The sequence below is a fragment of the Bos grunniens genome, chromosome 11, assembly GCF_055505025.1.
Source record: "Bos grunniens cultivar Pamir isolate PY7600 chromosome 11, Bosgru_T2T1.0, whole genome shotgun sequence".
NCBI lineage: Eukaryota > Metazoa > Chordata > Mammalia > Artiodactyla > Bovidae > Bos > Bos grunniens.
Genome location: NC_141175.1, coordinates 79,655,696 through 79,679,366, shown reverse-complemented (window position 1 = coordinate 79,679,366; position 23,671 = coordinate 79,655,696). Strand labels below are relative to the sequence as shown.

Genomic DNA, 23,671 nt, shown 5'->3' with positions numbered 1-23,671 from the left:
GTTAGTTTTAGACTTTGGGATTTGGGGACTGCTTATTACAGCAGCATGAACTGGCCCATCCCAACTAATAAAGTGTCATTATGTGTCATCATCTTTGTTTCTCCAGTGGTCTAAATGACTTGGTATTCAATACTGACTGCTGAATAAATGAATGACTACCTGAATTGATCTTCCTATCTCCCCAGCCAGAGCAGGAATCATCAAGGAGCGGGAGTATCTATTTGTCCTCCCTAGAGCAGTCGATCCTAAAGGAAATCAGTCCTGAATATTCATTGGAAGGACTGGTGCTGAAGCTGAAGCTCCAATACTCTGGACACCTGATGTGAAGAACTGACACATTGGAAAAGACCCTCATGCTGTGAAAGATTGAAGGCAGGAGGAGAAGGGGATGACAGAAGGGGCAGTGGTTGGATAGCATCACTGACTCGATGGACATGAGTTTGAGTAAGCTCTGGGAGTTGGTGATAGACAGGGAAGCCTGGCGTGCTGCAGTCCATAGCGTCTCAAAGAGTCAGACAAGACTGAGCGACTGAACTGAACTGAGAGCACCTGCCCCAGTATTCTGAACGTAGCAATTCTCAGTAAAGATGGATGGATGAATTTATGGATTTCAGAGTCCCAAGATGCAGCCCAACATCAGAGCCAAAGACAATGTGGCATGTGATATTATTTTCCATATGGCACCTGAGGGAGTAGGGCTCAGGGTCATGGGAGCTGAGGAGGGAGGGATAGCAGGTCATTTCCCACCCATTATGCACTTTTAAGTTCTAGAGTTCCCTCTGATCCTTTCATCTCTTTGTAGAGTGTGACTGAAGCTTGTCTCTGAGTCACGGCAACAGAGTTCAGAGCAGAGACAGGGCCAACATAAGCAGACATGGCAGGCCAGACATGGGCCAGCAACAAGAGGGTGGGCCTAGGGTGGGATTAGAAGCTGGGCTGGAACTCAGGTGGGAGTTAGGCCAGGGCAGGGCCAACCAAACTCTACATGGTTTTCGTTTTGTTGTGCTCCTGCATATTCCCATCACATGGCTCAGATGGTTGAATCTGCTCCACAGAGCACATGTGGAATCTATGAGAGACCCTAACCAGGCAGACCTTTGCAGAAGCCATTAACATCTCACGAATGGCGAAGACCAGCAGAGCAACAAGGCTGCGAATCTGAATGTGCTAGTCTAAGGTTTGGACACCCCTCCTTGATTCCTTCTACTCAGCTCAACAATATCCATAGACTGTTTCTTTTTTGATCAGATGGAGGGTAAAGTGTCCTCAGACTTGGATCTTCTGTCTCCCTGACATCCTGTGTTTGGGGTGAGTCTTTTGGAGGAAAATTACGGAAGAGAAAGTACCTATCCCTGAAAAATTGCTTTTTTAAAAGTATGAACTCCCATTATGCTGCTTCTCTACGTTAGAAGGATCAGTGTCGCTCAAGGAGGAAGTTCCAGCTTCCTTCTTAGGCTCTACAAGGCCTTAGTCCAACCTAGCTCACCTCCTCTCACCTGAAAGGCCAGGCACACCCGGTTCCTTACTCATCCCAAACAGCCATGCTCTTACCTACCTGAGCTCTCTACACTCTGTTCCTGTTGCCTCCAATGCCCTTTTCTCTCCTCTTTGCTTTTGAAGAAACTCCTGTTGAAAAGCCTAGGCCTGCTGGGTGATGCCTTCCCAGGCAACTTCAGGCGAAGTGTTGACTCTTCTTTCATGCACTCCCAGAGGCTGGTACAGCCCTCCATTTGCAACTTATCATACTGCCCTGGGGACTCTTGCTCCACCAGCCTTTTTTCACGAGCCTTAATTTAATCAATTTATTTTTAAAATTTTATTTTATATTTTTGGCTGTGCTGGGCCTTTGTTGCTGTGTGCAGGCTTTCTCTAGACGCAGTGGGTGGGGGCCACTCTTCATTGCAGCGTGCAGGCTTCTCATTATGGTGGCTTCTCTTATTGCAGAGCACAGACACTAGGCGCCCAGCTTCAGTATTCGTGGCAAGCAGGCTCAGCAGTTGTGGTGCATGGGCTTAGTTGCTCTGAGGCATGTGAGATCTTCTCGGACCAGGGATTAAACCCACGTTCCCCGCAGTGGCAGGTGGATTCTTAACCATTGCACCACCAGGAAAGTCCCTAAGATCCTTAATTTTAAAAGGAGTCACCGTCCTTATCAAACTCTTCTATCATTTTTTTTCTCTTCCTCTTCCTCTCCCAAAGATAACAAAACAACCAGGCCATAGTTGGATTCTAAAGGGTGTTTTGTAGTAGGCTCAGTTGCTAAGTTGTATCTGACTCTTGGCAATCCCATAGACTGTAGCCTGTGAAGGATGTTTTTAGTCCCCTGGTCCTGGACGCGGGAATCTGGTCGAAGGGCCCTCAGCCTGAGCTGAGGATTGGAGACTGATCACCTCCTCTTGGCAGAGAACTCGAATTCTGGTTCTGGTCTGGTCTGATTTCTGGTAGGGCCGAGTTCCAGTCCTCCCTTCTCTGGAGGCCCAGGGAAAAGTCCCATAACGCCTGGGTATCTGTAGGTGGCAGGAGACATCTGTAAGGCCACCCCTTTCACCCTCCTCTCCCGCCTCCTCCCCCTTCTTCTTTCAACCTGGCTTCCTTTCCTCCCTTTGAAATCTTTGATGTTAGTACTTGGATCTGAAGTTCTGTGTCTCTATAGGAGGTTTTCTGAGAGACTGTATTCTTGTATTTAAGGGCTTCCCTGGTGGCACAGAGGTTAAAGCGTCTGCCTGCAATGTGGGAGACCTGGGTTCGATCCCTGGGTCAGGAAGATCCTCTGGAGAAGGAAACGGCAACCCACTCCAGTATTCTTGCCTGGAGAGTCCCATGGACAGAGGAGCTTTGTGGGCTACAGTCCACGGGTCACAAAGAGTCGGACACGACTGAGTGACTTCACTTTCACTTTATACCCAGGGCTGTCCTGTCTTTCAGGACTATACAGGGGCCAAGAGAAGGATGAAGTAGGCAGTAATTATTGATTGGAATTTTACATTCTAAAACCTCTGCCCTGCAATGGCTTGTTTTTCTTTTCATATGAAATCTGGAGCAGTGGGTTATTTTAGATCCAACTGCCCACCCGCAGGTAAATTTAAAGGTTTTCCCCTAAACAGACTCACATCTGGCATCTCCATGGTGCCCCTAGAGGATATATATTTTCATTTAGCTAAGTTTGAGAGGTGAATGGTGAGAGATTGATTTAGAAATAAGGATATAATAATTGTCAGGAAATTAGCAATGTTTTTATATAGACAACCAATATTCTCCCTTTTTATTTAAATATTCTTCCAACACAAAACAGAAAGTTTGTTTGGCCAAGTCTTTGAGTTACCCCACCTTCCTCCACCCCCAGGCAGAAAGACTTGTAATTGAAAGGAAAGGTCACCCTGGGATTGGTCACATCTGAGGATTGTAGTACAATTTATTCACATGGTGCAACAAGAAGTCTGTTAAGAGGCAGATGCAGCCTTTCTGTATCCCTACCCCGGTCCAGGGAAATGGTATTAGAAACTTGTAGGTTATTGGTTTTAAGAATGCCTAGTCCCTGGGACAGCAACAGGCCTATTTAATAACACTGGGGTTCTTGCCTGGGGAGGAGGAGGGGGGACATAAGAAGATGCCAAAAGTTCAAATTTGGTGTGTCTTTATTTCTAAATATATTTCCTGTTACAAACATAGAAGAGGAGGGATTTTGACCACTGTCTTCAATCCTTGTACTTGTCTGTTTGCTGGTAAGATAGGACTCACTCAGAAAATAGTAGAGAAAAGGTATGAAACACTCAAGAATTCCTCCTTCATGAAATCTATGCTGTTCTCCAGTTCCTCACAGAGACGGGGCTGGGGCAAGGCAAAGGAAGCCCTTTTCTCCCGCACGAAATTTCAGGGGTGCCCAGAAACTCAGCAATACAAATACTATTTTAATGTAATATCTAAAACTATTTTAAAATGTGGATATTGTGTGCATCTTGGAACCCTACATTCATTTTTATTTTTTCAAAATATCATATTAAAATATTATTTATCTTGATGGCCAGTTTGTTGGTAGCCCTTCAATTCTGCCTCTTTGTCAGGCATCTTACGAATCTCTCTCTAGCTCTTGCTTGGCTTCCAAACGCATTTGTAGAAGATCAAGCCCATCACATGCCCCCTGAAGGGGGAAACATGCTTAATAAGAATAGAATGGTGGTAGAAGCGAGGAGGAAAAAGTTCTGATGATCAAAGAAATAAAGTTAACAGCGATGAGATATCCCACCTGTGCTTTGTCAAACTGACAAATTTTAAAATATGCCTCCAGCTGGTGGGAGTGGCCCTGGAAGGCAAAACTTTTACATCCAGACTTTTTCCATGGGAACGGGACTCTTCTGTCTCTGACTGTAGGCTGGCTCTCTCTACCCTGCTGCTCCGTCTAACTTGGAGGGCTGCGTGAAATTACTGGTAAGCTCGAGAGAGCGCAGTAGCTGGAGGCCTTCGGAGAGGATCTGCCTAGGACTCTTCTGATCATTTTTGCAACCTGTCTGCGGCACTTAGTACCCTGTCGTTCCAGGGGTCTGCCTCCTTCTGCGCCTTTAAGCCTTTTTAAGCCTCTAAGCCACAGACAATGATAACTTTCCTTTTTTTTTTCCACTGAGAAAAAGTGATCGAGAGGTGGGTTTTAAACTTGGGCTAACCAGAGTCGAAAGATAAACACAGCTTACCACGATTCCTACAAACTCCCTGACTTGACTTGGCACGCGGGCGAGGGCCGAGGTTTTCTTTTTCCGTTTGCACAACACCCCACCCCCCGCCCCCCGGCTCGCAGGTTGCGGAGACGACCTCTTCCCAGGGCTGTCCTCCTGCAGTTCCAGGCAGGGCCGCGCCCCGGACCTCCGCGCTCTCCGCCCCGCCCTCCCAGGTTCGCGTCCCCAGGCGCCAGGCCGTCCCTCGCCTTCTCCGTCCCTGGCTCCCCGCGGAGGAAATTCTTCCCCAGCAGCCCAGGGCCCGCCTCACGTGATCAGCTGCCGCCGCGGCTTCCAGCGAGAGTTTAAAGGTTACGGAGGAAATTAACACGGACACAGCCCACAACCCCCAGTCCCCGCCGGAGGACGCGCCCCGTTTTCGCGCAGCTGGGACGGCCGCTGTCAGCGCGCTGATCAGAACCCTGTCCCCCCCCAAAGGGCACAGGCAAAGTCTAGAGTAAATATGAAGTCACTTTGTAAAATATAAACAAACACACGAACCGAGCCGGGGTGTTACTAAGCTTTCTCTTGCCAACAAGTTCTCGCAGCCCGAGAAGTTTGGGACAGACCCCCAAAAGGGAGAGTGCCCCCAAAGAAAGGGAAGAAAGAATAAGTGTTTTAAAACTCACACAGAGCCTTGCACGCCCCTCCCTTCCCCCCTTCCCCCACCACCGCAGAGCAGAGCGTCTCCGGACAGAATGACAGACAGACCGACCAATACTCCCGCAAGCTGCCCTGGCCAGCCACGGTCAGAGTAGGGGTGGGGCCGAGGGAGGGTCTCGAGTCCTCTGCAGCAGCGCGACCCCTGCCACCTCTCCGCTCCCGGCTGTAAAAGACAGTGCTGGCCGCAGAGCCTGGAAAGATGCGTGGCCCTCTAGTCTCCTGCGGGAGACCACAGACCAGGTATCCACAGCCAGCGGACCCGCATCCCCCCGCCCCCAAGGCCGCCACTCCCCCGGGTCCCGCGCGGGGTCCCAGTCCCGCTCCCCCGCCGGCCGCCGCGACCCCGAAAGGCTCGCCAGTTCTCGACAGTCCTCTGCTGGGCTCACTTTTCCCGTATTGCTCCCCCAACCGGCAAAACTTTCTATTTCCCCAAACACCAGGGCGCGCGCGCGCGCGCGCGTGCACACACACACACACTCACACACACACACACACACACACACATACACACTGACGTCTTTTGCGCATTTCCTGCATTAGAGGGAGGGAGACTCGCTCGCACACCGACGGAGGGAGAAGAGACCGAGGGGGAGAGCGGGCGGGCAGCGAGCGAGCGGCAGCTGAAAGCCGGGACGCGGGGAGCGCGGCGGGCGGGCGCCGGCGCCCGGGAGGTGGGGCCGCGCCGAGTCGCAGTCCCGGCCCCGCCGCGCTGCGCACCGCCCGGTGCCGGCCTGCGCCCCAGCCGGAGCCGCGGCCACCCCGACTCTCGAGCCCGCGCGGATGTGAGATTCCCGACTCCTGGCGCCTCCCGATCGCCGACTGCGGCGCGGCGCTGCTTCGCCCAGGAGGAGGCGGCCGGGCTCGCCCTGTGGCTTGTGGATTTTTTTTTTTTTTAAATTTGGCTCCGAGGAGGACCATTTCCTCTGGACATGCATCCCTCCGGGTAGACTGCACATCCCTGGGTCCATCCCCCGCCCCGCGCGGTCAGAGGCAGGCGCTGGGTGTGCGAAGAGGATCCGGGTGGAAATCTGCGCCCCCGTTCTGGTCCCCGCCCCGTCTCACCGCCCCCTCCCCCTCCTGGAGTCGAAATTTCCCGGGGATTATGTTTCGGAAAGGTAGGTAAGCGCCCGGCTCGGCGCCCACTTCCCCGCAGCCCCGACCCGGAGAGCCAGCGAGGCGACGAGACAGCCCCCGCGGCTTTTGCAGCGGAGCCGATAGCTCGTCTCCTCTTCTGGAGGTGCTGCTGGTGGGGGGGGGCGGGGGGAGAGACTTCTCCAAACACGGACGTCCCCCAGCTCTCCCCCCTCCTTGTTTTCCGTTAGGAACCCGGCGAGGAAATACATGCACTGGCTGAGAATCGCCCGCGCCAGGGCGCAACACTACAAGGTGTAGGGAGAGTGTGGGGTGGGGCGAGAGGGGACCCAAGAGTCCCGTGCTCGGAGCGCCGCGGCGTCGGTTCTTCGTTCCTGCCCTCTGGGCGGACGGAGTGACCCCGGCCCCCACTCCCCGCCCCGACCATGGTAGTGTTCAATGGCCTTCTTAAGATCAAAATCTGCGAGGCCGTGAGCTTGAAACCCACAGCCTGGTCGCTGCGCCATGCGGTGGGACCCCGGCCGCAGACTTTCCTTCTCGACCCCTACATCGCCCTCAACGTGGACGACTCGCGCATCGGCCAAACGGCCACCAAGCAGAAGACCAACAGCCCGGCCTGGCACGACGAGTTCGTCACTGATGTGTGCAACGGGCGCAAGATCGAGCTGGCTGTCTTCCACGATGCCCCCATCGGCTACGATGACTTCGTGGCCAACTGCACCATCCAGTTTGAGGAGCTGCTGCAGAACGGGAGCCGTCACTTCGAGGACTGGGTGAGTTGGGCGCCTCCTGGTTCAGGAACCAGGCTGTGGGGTTCCAGGGGCAGAACTCACGACCTTGGCTTTGGTCGTGGGGCTCAGGGATTTAGTGCCATTTGGGGTGTGTGTGTGTGTCTCAATTACCTTGGGGAAGGCACATTCCACTTAGTAGTTGGGGAGAAGTAGCCACTGGGGCATGGAAGATGAGTCTTGGAAAGAGGGTAAGGTCCTCTGCCCTGTCCAGACAGTGGGCGCTACAGGGACTTAGAAAGCTGGGAACCCCAAACTGCTGGTGCTGAAGGTTGGCGGAGAAGCCGGCTCCTTCCGCCAGGAGCGTGGTGGGCTGGTTGTGTGTGGGTGGGTTCCTCAGTCCTTGGAGAGGCACGTGGAGCCCTACACTGAAGGCTTCTTGCACGTTCTGGCTTTGTCCTGAGTAGCCGAGTGAGGAGCTGTTTTATTTTTCCCTCCGGGATGAAGCTGGCTCATTTCTATTCTGTTGTCTGGCAGTTAGCTTATCTTCTGACATGCGGAGAGAAAAATTTCTTCTCTAGTCCCCTCCAGGGTCCCAGAAACATGGGCCGAGCTGGGTTTGCCCAATGCATTGTCCATCCATCCGGAACTAGCACTGTATTCTACAAACGGTTCGGCTTGTGATTAATTGGCAGTCAGTGCTTTGAATCCGACTTAAAGTTACATGTTTCCCTGTTTTGATTCTCAAGACACTGTGCCATGAGATACTATTTTTGAGACCAAGTTAATTGATTACACTGTCAAAATATTAGGGGCTTGGTAATAGGCCTTGTGCACACACTCTAAACCAAATGCATTGAACCTTGGCACTCAGAGAAACAGGGAGAAGCAACCTTGTTTTAGTTCTTTTTTAGAGGGAAGGTGTTAAATTAGGAAATGATTTTCTTTATTTTTATATTTGTTACATGTTTCCAGGGAGAGCAGATGTGACTCTGGGTGTATATAGTTTTAGGGTTCTTTGGTCTACACAGAGAATACCTGATCCTCGTGGAGAGATGTTTAATTATTGAAAACAAATAACTTCATGATGTCCTATGGTCAAAGGTTGCACATGAATCACCTTGGCATATCACCTTACATATAAATACATACATACATACATACATATATATATATATACCTACCCACATATATGTATATATACACACACTTTTTTTAAGGAGATGGAATCTTCTGGGAAAATAGGAAAAAGCTTTTCGTCTCCCCTTGATGCTCCTGGCTGTGATGTAGTCTGCCCGAAACCATGGTTACAGGGCTTACAAGGAAGCTCCAACAAACCACACCAAGTACAACCCTGGGAGATTTGTGGCTTACACTTTGGGAAGCAGGCAAACCTTTATGGAATCCCAAAGAACACAGTGTCATTCCATTCCATTCCAGTTCACCAATGGCCCTGGCCACTGCCCCCCTCCCACCACCGGAGTTCCCACTCATTTCCCATTTCCTGTCCACTGGCCTTCAGTCCTTTCACCCATGAAAGTGGTGCATCTCTGAGGGGGAGCTGAAGAGATAACTAATTTCAAAGCCAGATCTTAACACCAAAATCTGTGGTTTTCAAGTTGTTGTTTTAGGACAGGAAGGGGAAGAAAAAAATATGACTATGGTAGTGAGGAAATGAGGCTTTTTGCCGTGTATTCAGATGGAGTTGGACAGTGAGGCGGAGAGCGGGTAGGGTGAACAGCACGTCTGCTTTTCTCCACAAAACAGATGCTAGCTGGAGGGAAAGGTGTCTGAGTGTCTCTGATGATGCTTTGCCGGGGCCCACCCAAATCCTGGGTACATTGGCTCATGATCCTCACTTTGGAGCATGTCCAGTGAAGTGTGCACTGGACACTAGTCTTGGTCGTCTGTCACTCTCTGAGGTACTCAGATTCACATTGGACTTGGCCCTGGACCGGATCACTAGTGATAGGCAGTTTTCACAGCCAAGGATGCTGAGTCCCAGAGCAGCTAAGTGGGTTCCTGAGGTCACAAGACAAGCAGACGGGGCAGGGTTGGAAGGAGGGACCACAGCTCCTATTGCTCACAGCTTGCTCAGTGGAGAACTAGGCCCTCTGGTCTCCTAGTCTAAGTCTTCCTGCAGATTCATGTGCTGTGACCCTGATGTTTTTATTGTACATGATAATTTAAAGTGCTTTCAGAATCAGTGTCTCTTTTGCCTTATGCTATGCTATGCTAAGTCACTTCAGTCATGTCCGACTCTGTGCGACCCCGTAGACAGCAGCCTACCAGGCTCCCCCGTCCCTGGGATTCTCCAGGCAAGAATACTGGCGTGGGTTGCCATTTCCTTCTCCAATGCATGAAAGTGAACAAGTGTGAATTAGGTGTTGGTAGATTAAAAAACTTGAGATACAGAAAGGCCAGAGTCACAGGATGGATGAATCAAGTAGTGGAGCTGGTTCTGTTGTCTGGAATTGTTTTCATGAGGATGGTCCGGCCGCACTGGTTCTTCCAACTGAGGGTGAGGACGCAGCAGCAGACGTGACTGGACTGTGGAAGCAGACAGGTTGTACCTGGGATGGCTAAGGTCACCTTTCCCATCCCTGTCAGCCAGGGGACACCCACAGAATCACACCTCTGGGTAGAATTTCCTGGGCTCTAGCCTCTGCGCTCTTCACCTGGCAGTAATGAAGAGGTGTGGCTGAGAAATCTGGCCTGGAGTAAGGAGATGCAGAGGGCATGCAACAGCCACCTTTCTCATCGCTGTGGAACATTTCATTCAGCTGCGTGATGAATTCCCAGGTATTCACTGAGTTCTGTTTTGCACTCAGATCCAGCCAGGAACATTTAGCTCTTTGGGTAATCCAGGAGTGAAAGAGACCATGGGTTACTCTCAGGAGGCTTCATTTCACTAGGGAAATAACACTGAATACTCATAGACCCTTAAGTAGCAATTAGGCTCTAAATTAGTGGTACCTTAAGTATGTTACAGGAGTTCCAAAAGGGAGTATGCTGGGATGGCTGGAAGAGTCTAGAGGTTCCTGGAAGGAGACTTGAATTGGGGGTGAAACGATGGGTAACATTTAAAGAGGTGTTTATGGGAGAAGACAGTGTTCCGTGGGCGCAGACATGCTGGAGTAAAGGCGGAGCGTGCCTGGGTCAGAAACGCGTGGCTGAAACTGAGGTCGCCTGTCAGGAGAGGACCGAAGGTGAGGCTCCCCAAATTTAAGACTTTTATCTGAGTACTGCCAGTGCTATGATGGATTTACTTAATATTTTAAAACAGTAGCTCTTTGATTTCCCACTTAAGCCCCAGTATTTGTGAAATGACAGGTTTGGATATGGTAGTTACAGTTTTCTTTATTGACATTAAACTAAACATTTGTCTCTAAAATGAAAATGAAAAGCTTACCTCAGGTGCCTCTTAAAATCATTAGTACTATGGGGGCTAATGATTCCACCCCTTGGAAACCGTGGGATAAAGTTTGGAAAATTGAGGTGGATTCTAGAATGTTTAAAACCAGACTGAGATTGTTATTCCCCAGACAATGAGACACATACCTGTTATGGTGACAAAAGGGGTTGCTTTAGAGAAAGCTCATTGCATAGAGATGGGCAGATTTCACCTGTACTCGGAGCAGAATCCCATGAAACACAATTGCTGTAGCTCACTTCCCCAAAACTGTTAGAGGTGATAACTCTCCTCAGACTTCAGTGTGCAAGAGTCACTGGGTGGGGTCATTAAAAATCCAGGTCCTCCTGCCCCACTTTCAGAGCTTTCCATTCTGTTGTTTAGGACAGAATTCTTATTTAGAACAAGCTGTTCTGGAGATTCTGACCAGCCCATACCTTGAGAAACACTGAATTAGAATAGAAACTGCAGGTAGGGGAAGGCTCAGATAATGAATATACCAAGATCTTGTGCATAGAAATGTCCTGAGATTTTTGAATAGATTTGTTTTTTAAAATTTAATTGTCTAATTTTTTAAAATTTATTTTTAATTGGAGGACAATTGTTTTGCGATATTGTATTGACTTCTGCCATACAACCACGTGAATCAGCCACAAGTACACATATGCCCCCTCCCCCTTGAACCTCCTCCCCACCCCTCTAAGCTGTTACAGCGCCGGCTTGAGATCCCTGTGCCCAAACAGCAGTTATCTATTTTACATATGGTAGACGCTGATGCTGGGAGGGATCGGGGGCAGGAGGAGAAGGGGACGACAGAGGATGAGATGGCTGGGTGGCATCACTGACTCGATGGACGTGAGTTTGAGTGAACTCCAGGAGTTGGTGATGGACAGGGAGGCCTGGCCTGCTGCAATTCATGGGGTCGCAAAGAGTCAGACACGACTGAGCGACTGAACTGAACTGAGTGTATATATATCAGTGCTACTCTCTCAATTTGTAACCCCCTCTTCTTTGCACGTGAATAGACTTGTATAATTCCCAGTAGCTCAGTTGGTAAAGAATCTGCCTGCAATGAAGGAGACCCAGGTTTGACTCCTGCGTTGGGGAGATCCCCTGGAGAAGGAAACAGCAATCCACTCCAGTATTCTTGCCTGGCCCACCTGGATAAATGGATAAAGCAAGATTTGTAAGCAGGATTGGGTAAACTAGAAGCATTAGGATTCCTGAATGGATGCTGGTGGAGCAGCACTCGCATTTAGGACAGATGGTGGGGTACTAGGGGAGCAGGAGGATGGCAGAGAGGGCGGGTACAGCATGTGGGTTACAATTGTCTCGTCCTGTCACACTCTGGAGTCTGCTCGCTATGTCCTTTGCTCAGTTCTCTCCTTCCTGTCCCCAGACTCTGAAGTTATCTTTGGTTGGTGTTGCTCCCATGCTTCATGCTACAGAAGAGGCCCTCATCACAGTGGCAATGACAGAAAGTCATTTTCTGACAGGTGGTTTGGTGGAGCACCTGAGGGCAGAGCTCTGGAGCCCGGCTGCTTGGGCTTGAATCTCATCTCTATTACCAACCACTTGTGAGACCTTTAGGGAGCCATTTAAACTGTGTTTCTGTTTCTGCCTCTGTAAGACGTGGGCAGTGGGACAAGTTCCCACCTGTAATGCAACGGGCTTGTCCTGGGGATGGAAGGACCAGGTAAAGCACATCAGCCAAGGGCTCTGTGAATGTTTAACAACTGTAGCTATTGTTGTTATGTCCCCCTAAACCTACCATGGCTAGGCCCTAGAGAGGGGTCTTTATTGGTCTGAATATTATACAGGATCTAAGGAAGCCAGTTTTTCATAGCCTCCAAAATGTTTTTCATTCGGGGAGTCTCATTTGGCAAGGAATGGGGCACTCATGATTCTGTTTCATTTTTCCAAAGTAGCCCATTGACAGGGTTTCTCAAAACTATCCCAACCATGGAACGTCCATGGCGGTCCAGTCTTTAAGACTTCTGCTTCCAGTGCAGGGGGTGTGGGTTTGATCCCTGGTTGGGGAGCTATATCTTACATGCCTCATAGCCAGAATACCAGAACATAAACAACAGAAGCGATATTGTAGCAAATTCTGTAGAGGCCATTAAAAATGGTCCACATGAAAAAAGAATCTTAAAAATTGAGGGGAGTAGTGAGAGGGTGAGATGTATAGAGAGAGTAGCATGGAAATTTACCATATGTAAAATAGATAGCCAATGGGAATTTGCTGTATGACTCAGGAAACTCAAACAGGGACTCTGACAATCTAGAAAGGTGGGATGGGGAGAGAGATGGGTGGGATGGGACATGGGTGTACCAATGGCTGATTCTTGTTGATGTTTGACAGAAAACCACAAGATTCTGTAAAGCAATTATCCTTCAATTAAAAAAATAAAGTGGCAAAAAAAAAAAAAAATTATCCCACCCTGCTGACACTGGGAGATAGGCTGATGCCCCTTTTGGAGAGGTTGGGTTCAGGGGGATGGGGTACCCCCTGGACCCCAAAGCCCTTGGGGAGAATCTTCCAATGCAGAAGCCAAGGAGAGGGGCCTAGTGGCCCAGATGCTATGCCCTGGACAGAGCCTGAGGACATACCCGTGTTCTGGTGAAATTACCCCAGGAAATTACTCAGATCTGTTCTGGTAGTGGCCTGAGCACATGTGGGTATAAACAGCTTAAAGACCCATCTCTGTCTTCAGGGATTTTGTAAGGCAATCTCTCAGAGGATCTCTGAGACCTCTCATCATTTAGACAGAGTGAGGTGGGATTGTCTGGAAAGCAGTGTGGAAGGACTGGGAAGAGTCCACACCCACTTTGTGGGCACCTATGCCTTGAACTCTCCCAGCACCTGGGGCTCCAAGTATCTCCCTGCTGATTCCCTACTGACCCCTATATTGCTGTTGTTTTTGTTTAGTCGCTGATCTTGTCTGACTCTTTGCGACCCCGTAGACTGCAGCCCGCCAGGCTTCTCTGTCCATGGGACTTCCCAGGCAAGAATACTGGAGTGGGTTGCTATGCCCTCCTCCAGGGAATCTTCCCCACCCAGGGATCGAATCCACTTCCTGCATTGGCAGGTGGAGTCTTTACCATGGAGTCACCGGGAAAAGCCTATACTTAATATCTAAGGAAACATTGCTTCCCATGGTACGTAATTGGTTATTTAACAATGCAATTCTTGCCCCAGTGCTCCCACAGAACACTGTTTGACAGTGGGCCCTGAAGTTAAAGGGCCACGGGCCTCATATGCTGTCGGGCCTTGGCTGCTTGTCTGACCGGCAGCAGATTTAATGAATATTTGAGACCCTCAGCTCCCTAGCTCCTCAGTAGGCCTCTTGCCCTGAATCCATGAGCTCTAATTGCAGGATGCCTGGATCACTCACTAGCTGTATGTCTTTGGGCACGTGACTTACACTCTTGAAATCTGTTTCTTCCTTTGTACAATGGAAATATAATAGTTCTTACCTCTTAGGGTTGTTGTGAGACATAAGGGAATCTGTGTAAAGTTCTTAGCAAGGGGTCAGGCTACTGTACGTTCTAACAGTTTTATTAATATTTAATGGGTTGTGTGTATGTGTTCATAGTTTTAGAATCTTAAATCAGAACATATGGTCCAGTGAAAGATATTTTTCCCTTTGTATTTATATGAGAAGTCTCACATGGTCTAAAAATATACATATAAAATGTATTTATATGAGAAGTCTCACATTGTCTAAAAATAATGTTAACTTAGTTATACTTAACAATTGGCTTTTTGGAAATTTAATAATAGAATTACTTGAAATGAAATTGTTTTGGAAAGTCTAGAACTGTGGCTGCTGAAGTCAAAGGTTAAGTATTTATTGAAGTATATGATTAATTGGAAATAGGGATATTTGGGAGCTTCTGTTTTGGTTTTGCTGTACTGAATAATCTAGTTTCATGAATTTAAATACATTCCCAATGCTGTTGTCTCTTAAGTTCCTAATTCCATCCCATATCTGCTGTTGATATTCAGAACTCGTATAGGTGACTGCCTTCTTGTCATGGCCATTTGATTGTGTAAAGCGCATCTCAAACTCAATTATGCCCCAAGTTGTATATGTGATGTCTCCTCTCCCCATTTTAAGCCTTTCATAATTTTCCTCATCTCAAGAAATAGCAATTCCACCCTTCCAATTGCCCAGGCCATTCCTGACACCTCGCATTCTCATCCACTCCGTATGCAATCCCTCAGCAGTGTCTGTTTTCTCTGCCTTCAAAATAAGTCTCAAGTCTGATCATCTTTCCATACCTCTGCTGACGCTGCTCTGGCCTAAGTCCCAGCCGTCTCACACCAAGATTATTTCAACTTCTAACTGGCTCCCGCCCCCTACCCCAACTCTATCAGATCATGTCACTCTGCTCACAAACTTCTCAGGGTAAAAACCCAAGTCCTTATCACCATCTGTAAGGCCACCATGTCCAGGCCTCCGGTTACAACCTCTATGACCCCATCACCAAGTATTCCTCACCTGTTTGGTTCTCTCCCAGTCATATTCACCCACTTGTACCCGTACACTTACTGTGTTCTTTGCACCTGCTATTCCATCTTTCTAGAACATTCCTTCCTCAGATACACTCATAGTTTAAATCTTTACTCAAATATTATTGGTACAGTCTCAGTAAGGCCTTTTCTGGCAATCTCATCTAAACTTTTACCCTTCTCCTTGACACTTTATATGCTCTTTTCTTGCTTTATTTTTACTTTTTAGCTCTTATCTGTCTTATAAAGTATATATTTGCCTATCCTCATTGATTATCTCGAACACAAGAACAGAGGTTAGATAAATGCAGAGGTTGTTGTTCACTGCTCTGATCTTGGTACTCAATTCCTGGCACATTGTTGAATTAAAGAAAGCTTTTAATCAAACAAAGGTGTATTCCCCTAGCATCGACTGTGGTCTAGTGCTCTGGTAGACAGTGGGGGCTTGGGAAGACAAAGTGGTGGATAGTATCATTCCTGACTCTGAAGAGCAGGAATCGAGTTGGGAAGACCAGTAGGATAAGCAGGTGAGTGAATTCCTTAATCAATCTTTCTGTATGGTTGAAAGAAGTAAGGAAATGGTAGAAGAAAGGGATATTTTATTTTATAAAAACCTATGGGATCCTGGAAGGCGTTTTTATGAGAGAATGCTGTATTATTTCCATGAGGCAGTTTGCACCAAGCTGAAGCATCTCCATCAGGTGTGAGGTTTCTTTTTTCTTTTTCGATTTTTTTCCTCAGCCTGCTGAAGTGTGTGTGTGTGAAATTTGCTCAGTTGTGTCTGACTCTTTGCAACTCCATGGACTGTAGTCCACCAGGCGCCTCTGTCCATGAGGATTCTCCAGGCAAGAATACTGGAGTGGGTTGCCATTCCCTTCTTCAGGGGATCTTCCCAACCCAGGACTCCTGCATTGCAGGAAGATTCTTTACCATCTGAGCCACCAGGGAAGCATAATTGACAAATAAAAATTGTATACTTTTAGCGTGTACAATATGATGGTTTACTGTGTGTGTATATATATATACACACACACACACACATTGTAAAAGCTCAAAGCATTATTTATTTATTTGAAGTATAGTTGATTTCCAATGTTGTATTAGTTTCAGGTGTACAGCAGATTTATTCAGTTTTATATATATTCTTTTTCAGATTCTTTTCCATTATAGGTTATTATAAGATATAGATATAATTTCTTGTGCTATACAGTAGGTCTTTGTCAAACCATTTTTACAAGTGGGAACTGTCACAAAAAAAATAAAGGTTCCAAATGCCAAATAACCATTACAGAGCAAAATGATGGTCTGAGGTTTCTGAAGGACGGAATTGTGTACCCTCTGGGTACTGAGGACCCCTGCAGAGTGCTGTGATAGGGGGAGAAAGAAAAGATCCACTTGTTCTCCCTTTGCAGAGTTTAAAATCAAGTTCAAATTCTCCTAAGGGCTTTAGAGACAACACCTTTTGTAATTGGCAGCAACGAGAAGAGAAGTGAAATTTTACGTTCTCGTGGTTGAACTCAGAGCTCATTGAAACACATGCAGACAAAGCTTCCAGAGTCTTCACTTGGAACTCTGGAGCAGGCCTGCAGTATTTTACATAAATAAAAGCTACATTTGGCAAAACATTGTGTTTCTCTCCAAGTCCCTCTGGGTATATACGGGCTTGTTAAGTAATTACAATCTATTATAATGCTAATCAGCAGGCTGCACCTGTTTGAAATCTAATTTTCTGGCAGTAACTCATGAAAAGTGGGCAGAAGTCTGCATTGTGCTGGGAGAACAGAGGGGACAGGGACAGACTATTGTCTTTGAACTTTGCCGACCTCTAAACAGAATGGAAATTCCGGACAGAGTTTGATTGATCTCTGTAGTATCTATTGCCTGGGAGGAGGAGGGTCACAAGCCTGTCACCAGATCCAAGTTCAGGAATGAAGACCTAGGGAGGGCCTCATCTCCCGTCCTGGTCCTGTCAACCTCACCTTGAAGTCTCAGACAGGTCACTTTCCTTTGCCCGCAAGGAATAAGCTCATTGAGCTATTGTCCCAAGTTCTGGATATAATCAGATTCAAGAAGAATTTGGAAAAATCAAGGTGGGTGCACCTGTGATTAATTATTGAGGAAAAAATAGACTTGGAGCTTGCTTATGACCTTCTTGAATAAATGTGTTTGTTTTTTTCAGATGAGAGCACCTCTTGGTGCCCATTGTCTTTCAGATGTAAGTATCTTACATCTTAAGTATGTTAAGCAGGCGTCTTCCCCACCAGTCAGAATATGAGCCACTCAGAAGGAGCAGGCTAACGTACTCACTCATCTGTGGGTTGAGTAAAAGGCTGCCTATTTGGAGTCTCAAATAGACAGCGCTCTTTAATCAGGCTAACTTAGATTCTGCACCTCTTAGAAACTCATCTTCCAGTCCAGTACTGAAAAGAAAGATGGTGGAACTCACAAAAGATTCTAACCAGTGGACAAAGAGGAGTCTTTCTTCATTGTTCCAGCCATCCTTTCAGCCAGTTAGCGAATATTCATTGAATACTTTGAAGCTGATCCCTGATCTCATGGAGTATATGGTCTAGTAGAAGATACAATATTAATCAAAGAATAACATAAATATACTAGTATGGAAAGTTACAACTAAGAAGGAGAGTTGTTCACAAGCCTTTCAGAGTCTGGGGACACCTAAACCTCACCTCTTCAGGGTTGGATTGACTAACACCTTTTTCTCTCCCCGAGAAATTCACTGGATGGTGAGTCAGATGACTTCTATTACGCAGTAGCATTGGAGCTTAGATTCCACGTGTATGAGAGCAGGAGAGCGTAGGCTAGAGACTTTGTGAGGCCTCTGTAAACAATGGTCCTGACTTGGCTTTCTGCATTTGGGGCTTTGACTATGTTCAACTAGTGCAGGATAATGTTTTATCTTTATTGTTTTCCATGAAGCTAACTCTCATCTCCTCTGAGAAACTGTCAGTGTCTGCTTTTTCCCCTTCTCATCTTTCTTTCTTGTTGTGATCAAAAGCACAAATGCATTTTGAAAGCTCACTTCTTTGCCTAGTGTTCAAGGCCCACAAAAACACATTTATTAATATTTTTAAAATGGAGCCCTCTCTCTGTATCCTTGAGCCATTTGAAAGATATTCTGTAAACAAATAAAGCAAGCAGAATTTATAGAATGCAGGGTCTATGAATCCATCTCTCTGCCTTCCAGACTGATGAGCCTTTAGGCCATTTTGGGAAGCTAATAGAATCATCAATCAGCTGGCAAGGATGGAGCATGTGATCGGCCAGTATTTGCTAGCGTGTTTTTCGAAACACTGGAGTCTTGTAATGTTTTCAGGTTGCTGTGATCAAAGAATTTGGGAAATGTTACAGAGTCAAATATACATGTTATTAGCACCATAGAACTAGTGTTTTGTGGACAAATTTGTAAAGCATTATAGTTAGAAAAAAGAAGGAATGGACTTTCGTCAAGTGGGTCATTTGGGGATTCAAAAGTAATACCCTTTTATGAAACAGTGAAGTCAAAGAACGGTGGGACTTTGAAGGAGAGAGGGAATCACTGTCGATTCTAATAGATGGCAGGGGCTTCTTGGCAAGATTTGGATCTAGTCCTCGTAGAAAATGGAATCTGAATAGATAGACAAGGGAGTCTCTCTAAGTTGAAAGAAGAGCATAAAGAATGTTAGGCCATTTCTAGCATTTTGGGTTATGAGGGAAGTCAAGAAATTAGTGAGATTAAAGTAAGAATGCAATCCAAAAATAATTGCTTCACTAAAAAAAATATACACACAAAACTCAAACAATGAGATAGCCAAAGAAAGGGAACAGTGCATAGAACCTGGTATTCATTCATTAATCTGTCCATCCATCTAGCCTGCCAGCCAACTAGCCAGCCAGCCATTCAACAAATATTAATATATGTTGAATACTTTCTATGTTCCAGGAATTTTGCTCAGAGCAAAGTGTTGACAAAATCTCTCATGATGTATTGAACTATTTATTATCAAGGAAATCTATCCAGAGGGCTAACCTCAATCTCTTATGCCATATTTCCAGTTAATTTTCTATTGTTTGTTTCTTGATAGACTTAATAGAGATGAAGAATAGCTTTGTAGCATCCTTCATGTAATTGAGTAGTGGCTTGTCCAAATTCATGAACGTTAAAAACTAGTGTAGTCTTTGGAGTCAGTCCATCCTAGACTGAATTCTAGTTTAATCAGTTTTGGCTGCATGCTATTGGGAAAATTATTTAACCTCTCTGTACCAGTCTCATTATCTATAAAAGGGAAATAACAGCTATCTTGTAGAGTTATTATAATATTAGATAAGTAATATAGTAGGTTTGGAGAAGGCAATGGCACCCCACTCCAGTACTCTTGCCTGGAAAATCCCATGGGCAGAGGAGCCTGGTAGGCTGCAGTCCATGGGGTCGTGAAGAGTCGAACACGATTGAAGTGACTTAGCAGCAGCAGGAGCAGCAGCATAGTAGATTGGCCAATAACTTCAGATTTTTTCATAAGATCTTATGGAAAAACCTGACTGAACTTGTTAGCCAAACCAATAAAAGTACCCAACTTCTAGCAAATTTAAAAACATAATAGTTAATTATTATTGGTAAATATCTGCAATTAATATTTATTACCAGATACAGGTAAAATTGTGCTTCTGTCCTAAGATTTTGTTCAGTAATACTCAACTAAGGAGTCTTAAGCAAAACCTTTTTTCAATCCCTACTTCCCTCCCTCTCTGAAATGAGCTAGCAACAGGAATTTGAGGTTTGCTAATTCCATGTATGCAGAACTAGAACCCCACTCTTGGCCCTTCTTTAGGCGACCCCCTTGGTGGGAGTTGCAGTAACATAGATGACCTGCCCTTGGACTCTCTTTGGTCCTGATGGATGGACCTTCCCAACACATGGCTCCCTCTTGTCTTTTTGCTTTTTTGGCCATGCCACACAGCATGTGGGATTTTAGTTCCCCAACCAGTGATCGAACCTGTACCCCCTGCATCCCTGCATTGGAAGGGCAGAGTCTTAGCCATTGGACCACCAGAGAAGTCCCCCTCTTACCTTTTTAAAAAGCAGAGACAGCATTGCATTTTGATCTGAACATCACCTCCTTAGCTTGTGGGCCTAATGTAGTAACTGAGTCTTGAAGGTTTTTTAACAGCCAGATTTGCTGTGGTCCAGGGCTCATCTCATGGCTCAGTTGGTAAAGAATCCACCTTCAATGCAGGAGACGTGGGTTCGATCCCTGGGTTGGGAAGACCTCCTGGAGAAAGGAAAGGCCACCTACTCCAGTATTCTGGCCTAGAGAATTCCATGCACTATACCGTCCATGGGGTCGCAAAGAATCTGACACGACTGAGCGACTTTCACTTTCAGGTGTACCCCCATTTCTCTGGGCCAAGGCAACTGCCTTCATTGCCCTACTGTGTGTCTCTTCTGTAAACCCATCCTTCAATGCAGTGCACACTGACTGCTCTGTTGTCCCAGCTCATAGGCAGCACCCAAAGCTTCTCCACTTAGAGAGTAGGACTTTGCTTTTGACCCAGACATTTTAGTTGCTGGGCTTCCCTAAACTCAGCGGGTAAAGAATCCACCTGCAACGCAGGACACCCCGGTTCAATTCCCAGGTCGGGAATATCCGGTGGAGAAAGGGATAGGCTACCCATTCCGTATTCTTGGGCTTCCCTGGTGGCTCAGCTGGTAAAGAATCTGCCTGCAATGCGGGAGAACTGGGTTTGATCCCTGGGTTGGGAAGATCCCCTGGAGAAGGGAACAGCTACCCACTCCAATATTCTGACCTGGAGAATTCTTTGGACTGCATAGTCCATGGAGTCTGAAAGAGTCGGACACGACTGAGTGACTTTCACTTACTTACTTACCAAGAGTAGAAGAATAGCCAGTCTTTTGAAAAGATTGTGTATATACTTATATACTTGTAAGGAACATTTACTTGTTAATTTTCTAAGACCCTGGTCTTTAAGCTCAGATTTCATTTTATATAACTTACATTGAAGTAACAAAAATGAATGAGGTAGATAGCTCATCTTCCCTTCTTTATGGATCAGTTTTCAGAAACTGCCTTTTTCTTCTCCTCAGTCAGAGAAGTCCTTTCCTTCCTTCAAGTCTTTCTTTAGACTTCACCCAGGAGCAGGAGGTCTGGTTCTTTTGTGGCTTTGTGACTTTGTGAAAATTCACTTAACAGCCTCAACCTTTAGTTGCCTAGTTTATGAAAAGCATTAATATTATTTTTCATCTTAGAGAAGACGATAGCATTTAAGTTCCAGGTGCCTGAGCACTAACTCATGATGATAGTGTTAGAACTGGTTTTGTATCTTTATTAGTCTGGGTCTCTGGAATCCAGAGGATTTGTGTGGGAGTTGTATAGTGGTACTAAATCCCCTTTCTGGGTGCTCAGAACCAAGGACAGTCTCCCTCCACCCCAGCAGCTTATAGGATAGAGTCCAGCCCCATTATCCTGCTAGACGTTAAAAGCCCTGCATGGTTCCCTCCCTCTCTCTGCCCCGTTTAATGGATCCCACATCCTCTGTGCTGGGAACTGCCTCCATGAGGGCTTGTTTCTGTCCTTCATGCCCAATGTTTTATGGTGCTCTGATCCCCCAAGTCTGTCTTCCTTGGTTAGTCTTACCACCCAGCCAAGTCTTGTCCTTTTTGGGGCATTGTTTCTAGAACTCTCCAGGCTACCTTTTGGCCTTTGGAATCCTGGTAACATTTTCCACTTGTGCCCCCCAGTTACAAGTATTGCTGTCTAGCGTTGACGATCCCATACTCCCTATGTTCTCTTACAGAGGTAGCAAAGGTCCCAGGGGAGAGGAAAAACACGTGCCATTTTGTGTTAATGTTTGGCATGTTGCCTTGAATATAATAGATACTTGCTGGGTCGGAACATTTTAACATTAAATACAGTAAGATTTACCTAAAAAAATAGATGCTCTTTAGATACTTGTTCTGAGTGTTCTGTCTCCTCCTGTGACAGAAAAGAATGTAATATTTAAAGAATAACACACACACATCTGCATGTGCTTTAAAAAAGAAAAAAGCAAGAGGGGGTGCTGATACACTGGGAAGATTTTTATCTTTTACTTTTATTCAGCATTTAAAAAATTAATCAACTTTATTTTCTAGCGCAGTTTTGTTGTTGTTGTTTAGTCACTAACTTGTGTCTGACTCTTTTGTGACCCCATGGACTGTAGCCTGCCAGGCTCCTCTGTTCATGAGATTTCCCAGGCAAGAATACTGGAGTTGGTTGCCATTTCCTTCTCCAGAGGCTCTTCCCGACCCAAGGATTGAACCCAAGTTTCCTGCTTGGCAGGCAGATTCTTTACCACTGAGCCACAGGGAAGCTCTGGAACAGTTTTAGGTTTATAGAAAAATTGGAAAGGCAGTACCGAGAGTCCCATAAAACCCCTCTGACCCCCAACCCCAAGTTTACCCTATTATTTTATATATATATTGACTTTAAGAAAAGGGGGAAAGATGCAACATAGCTACTGCACATTGAAGCAGGTGGTGTCATGGTTAAATGCAGAGGGTTTGCATTAGAGGGAGGTGGGTTCTAATCCTGGTTGTACCACTGAACCAGCTGTGAGACCTTTTGACAAATTGGGTAACCTGTCTGAGCCTTTGATGCTTCATCTGTAAAATAAACTCAGTAATATCTAATTGTGTTGTTTGGAATAAGTCATATAATGCATGGAAAGTGCTTAGAAAATTGCTTGTCACATGATAAGCACTTAAAAATGTTAGCTATTATTGTTATTCTAATTCTATTATAAAAAAATATACATTGTAGATTATGTGGCTTGGGACTTATGATGTTGTCAGAGTCCAGCTGATTTGATTCTGTTTGTTAGAAGGTGGCTTCCATGTGGGGCCGCTTTTTATATGAGGGTTATGTTCAAATAGATGGTAGTTTTCATTATAATGAGTGACGAGGAAAGTGACAGTGGTTTGCCAACTTTGTATTTGCTGTCTGCTTTCAAGCACTTAGAGACCAGCATACATTCACAAAATGCTGTATTCACAGTGGCTTATTTGTTCTTTATCAACTCAGCTCTGCCACTAATGAGCTGTGTGACCTTGGAGAAGAAATGTAACCTCTCTGAACTTCAGTTTCCTCTGCTGTCAAACAGGAATAGTCTTATTGCTGTGCTTGCCTTGTGCGGTTGAAAGACTCATTTACTCTACCTCTGAAAAGTGGAACTTGTCCCACATGAGTTAAGCAGTGATGAACCGCTTTGGAATTGGGGGAAGGATGTGGCATTTCATGGGAAATTTACAGACGGGATAACTGAGGATAGAGGTTGTCCCCTGGCAGGGACTAAAGTGGGTCTTATCTCCCCAAGTCCCTGATAACACTGAGTGGTAAGCAGCATTTGAGTTTCTGAGCCAAACAGTCTGCCTCACTCTCAAGTTGTTGGGGCTGAAGATTTAAAATTGATCTGCTGGCTCTGTTTCTAGGAAACAGGCGTCTTGGAAGCCCACCCCCACAAGCAAGAGAACATGTCTCCTTTTCTTTGCTTCCTTATC

The 23,671-nt window shown here is 46.3% G+C and overlaps 1 protein-coding gene across 7 annotated transcripts in view; it reads left to right on the top strand.

The window, feature by feature from the left end:
* Window positions 1–3,236: 3,236 nt before the first annotated feature.
* The window catches only part of PRKCE (protein kinase C epsilon), a 547,240-nt gene continuing 526,805 nt past the window's right edge, over window positions 3,237–23,671 (top strand). For 6 of the 7 annotated variants that reach the window (XR_015137027.1, XM_086327130.1, XM_086327135.1 and 3 more), the window contains exons 1-2: window positions 5,834–6,484; window positions 6,692–7,234. Coding sequence is in view for 6 of the 7 variants with exons in the window: in XM_086327130.1 (XP_086183256.1) it covers window positions 6,887–7,234 (348 nt within the window). In the remaining variant the exon portion in view is untranslated. Of the gene's footprint in view, window positions 5,610–5,833; window positions 6,485–6,691; window positions 7,235–23,671 lie in introns of those variants that run through there. The other variant, XM_086327131.1, reaches the window with a different exon arrangement.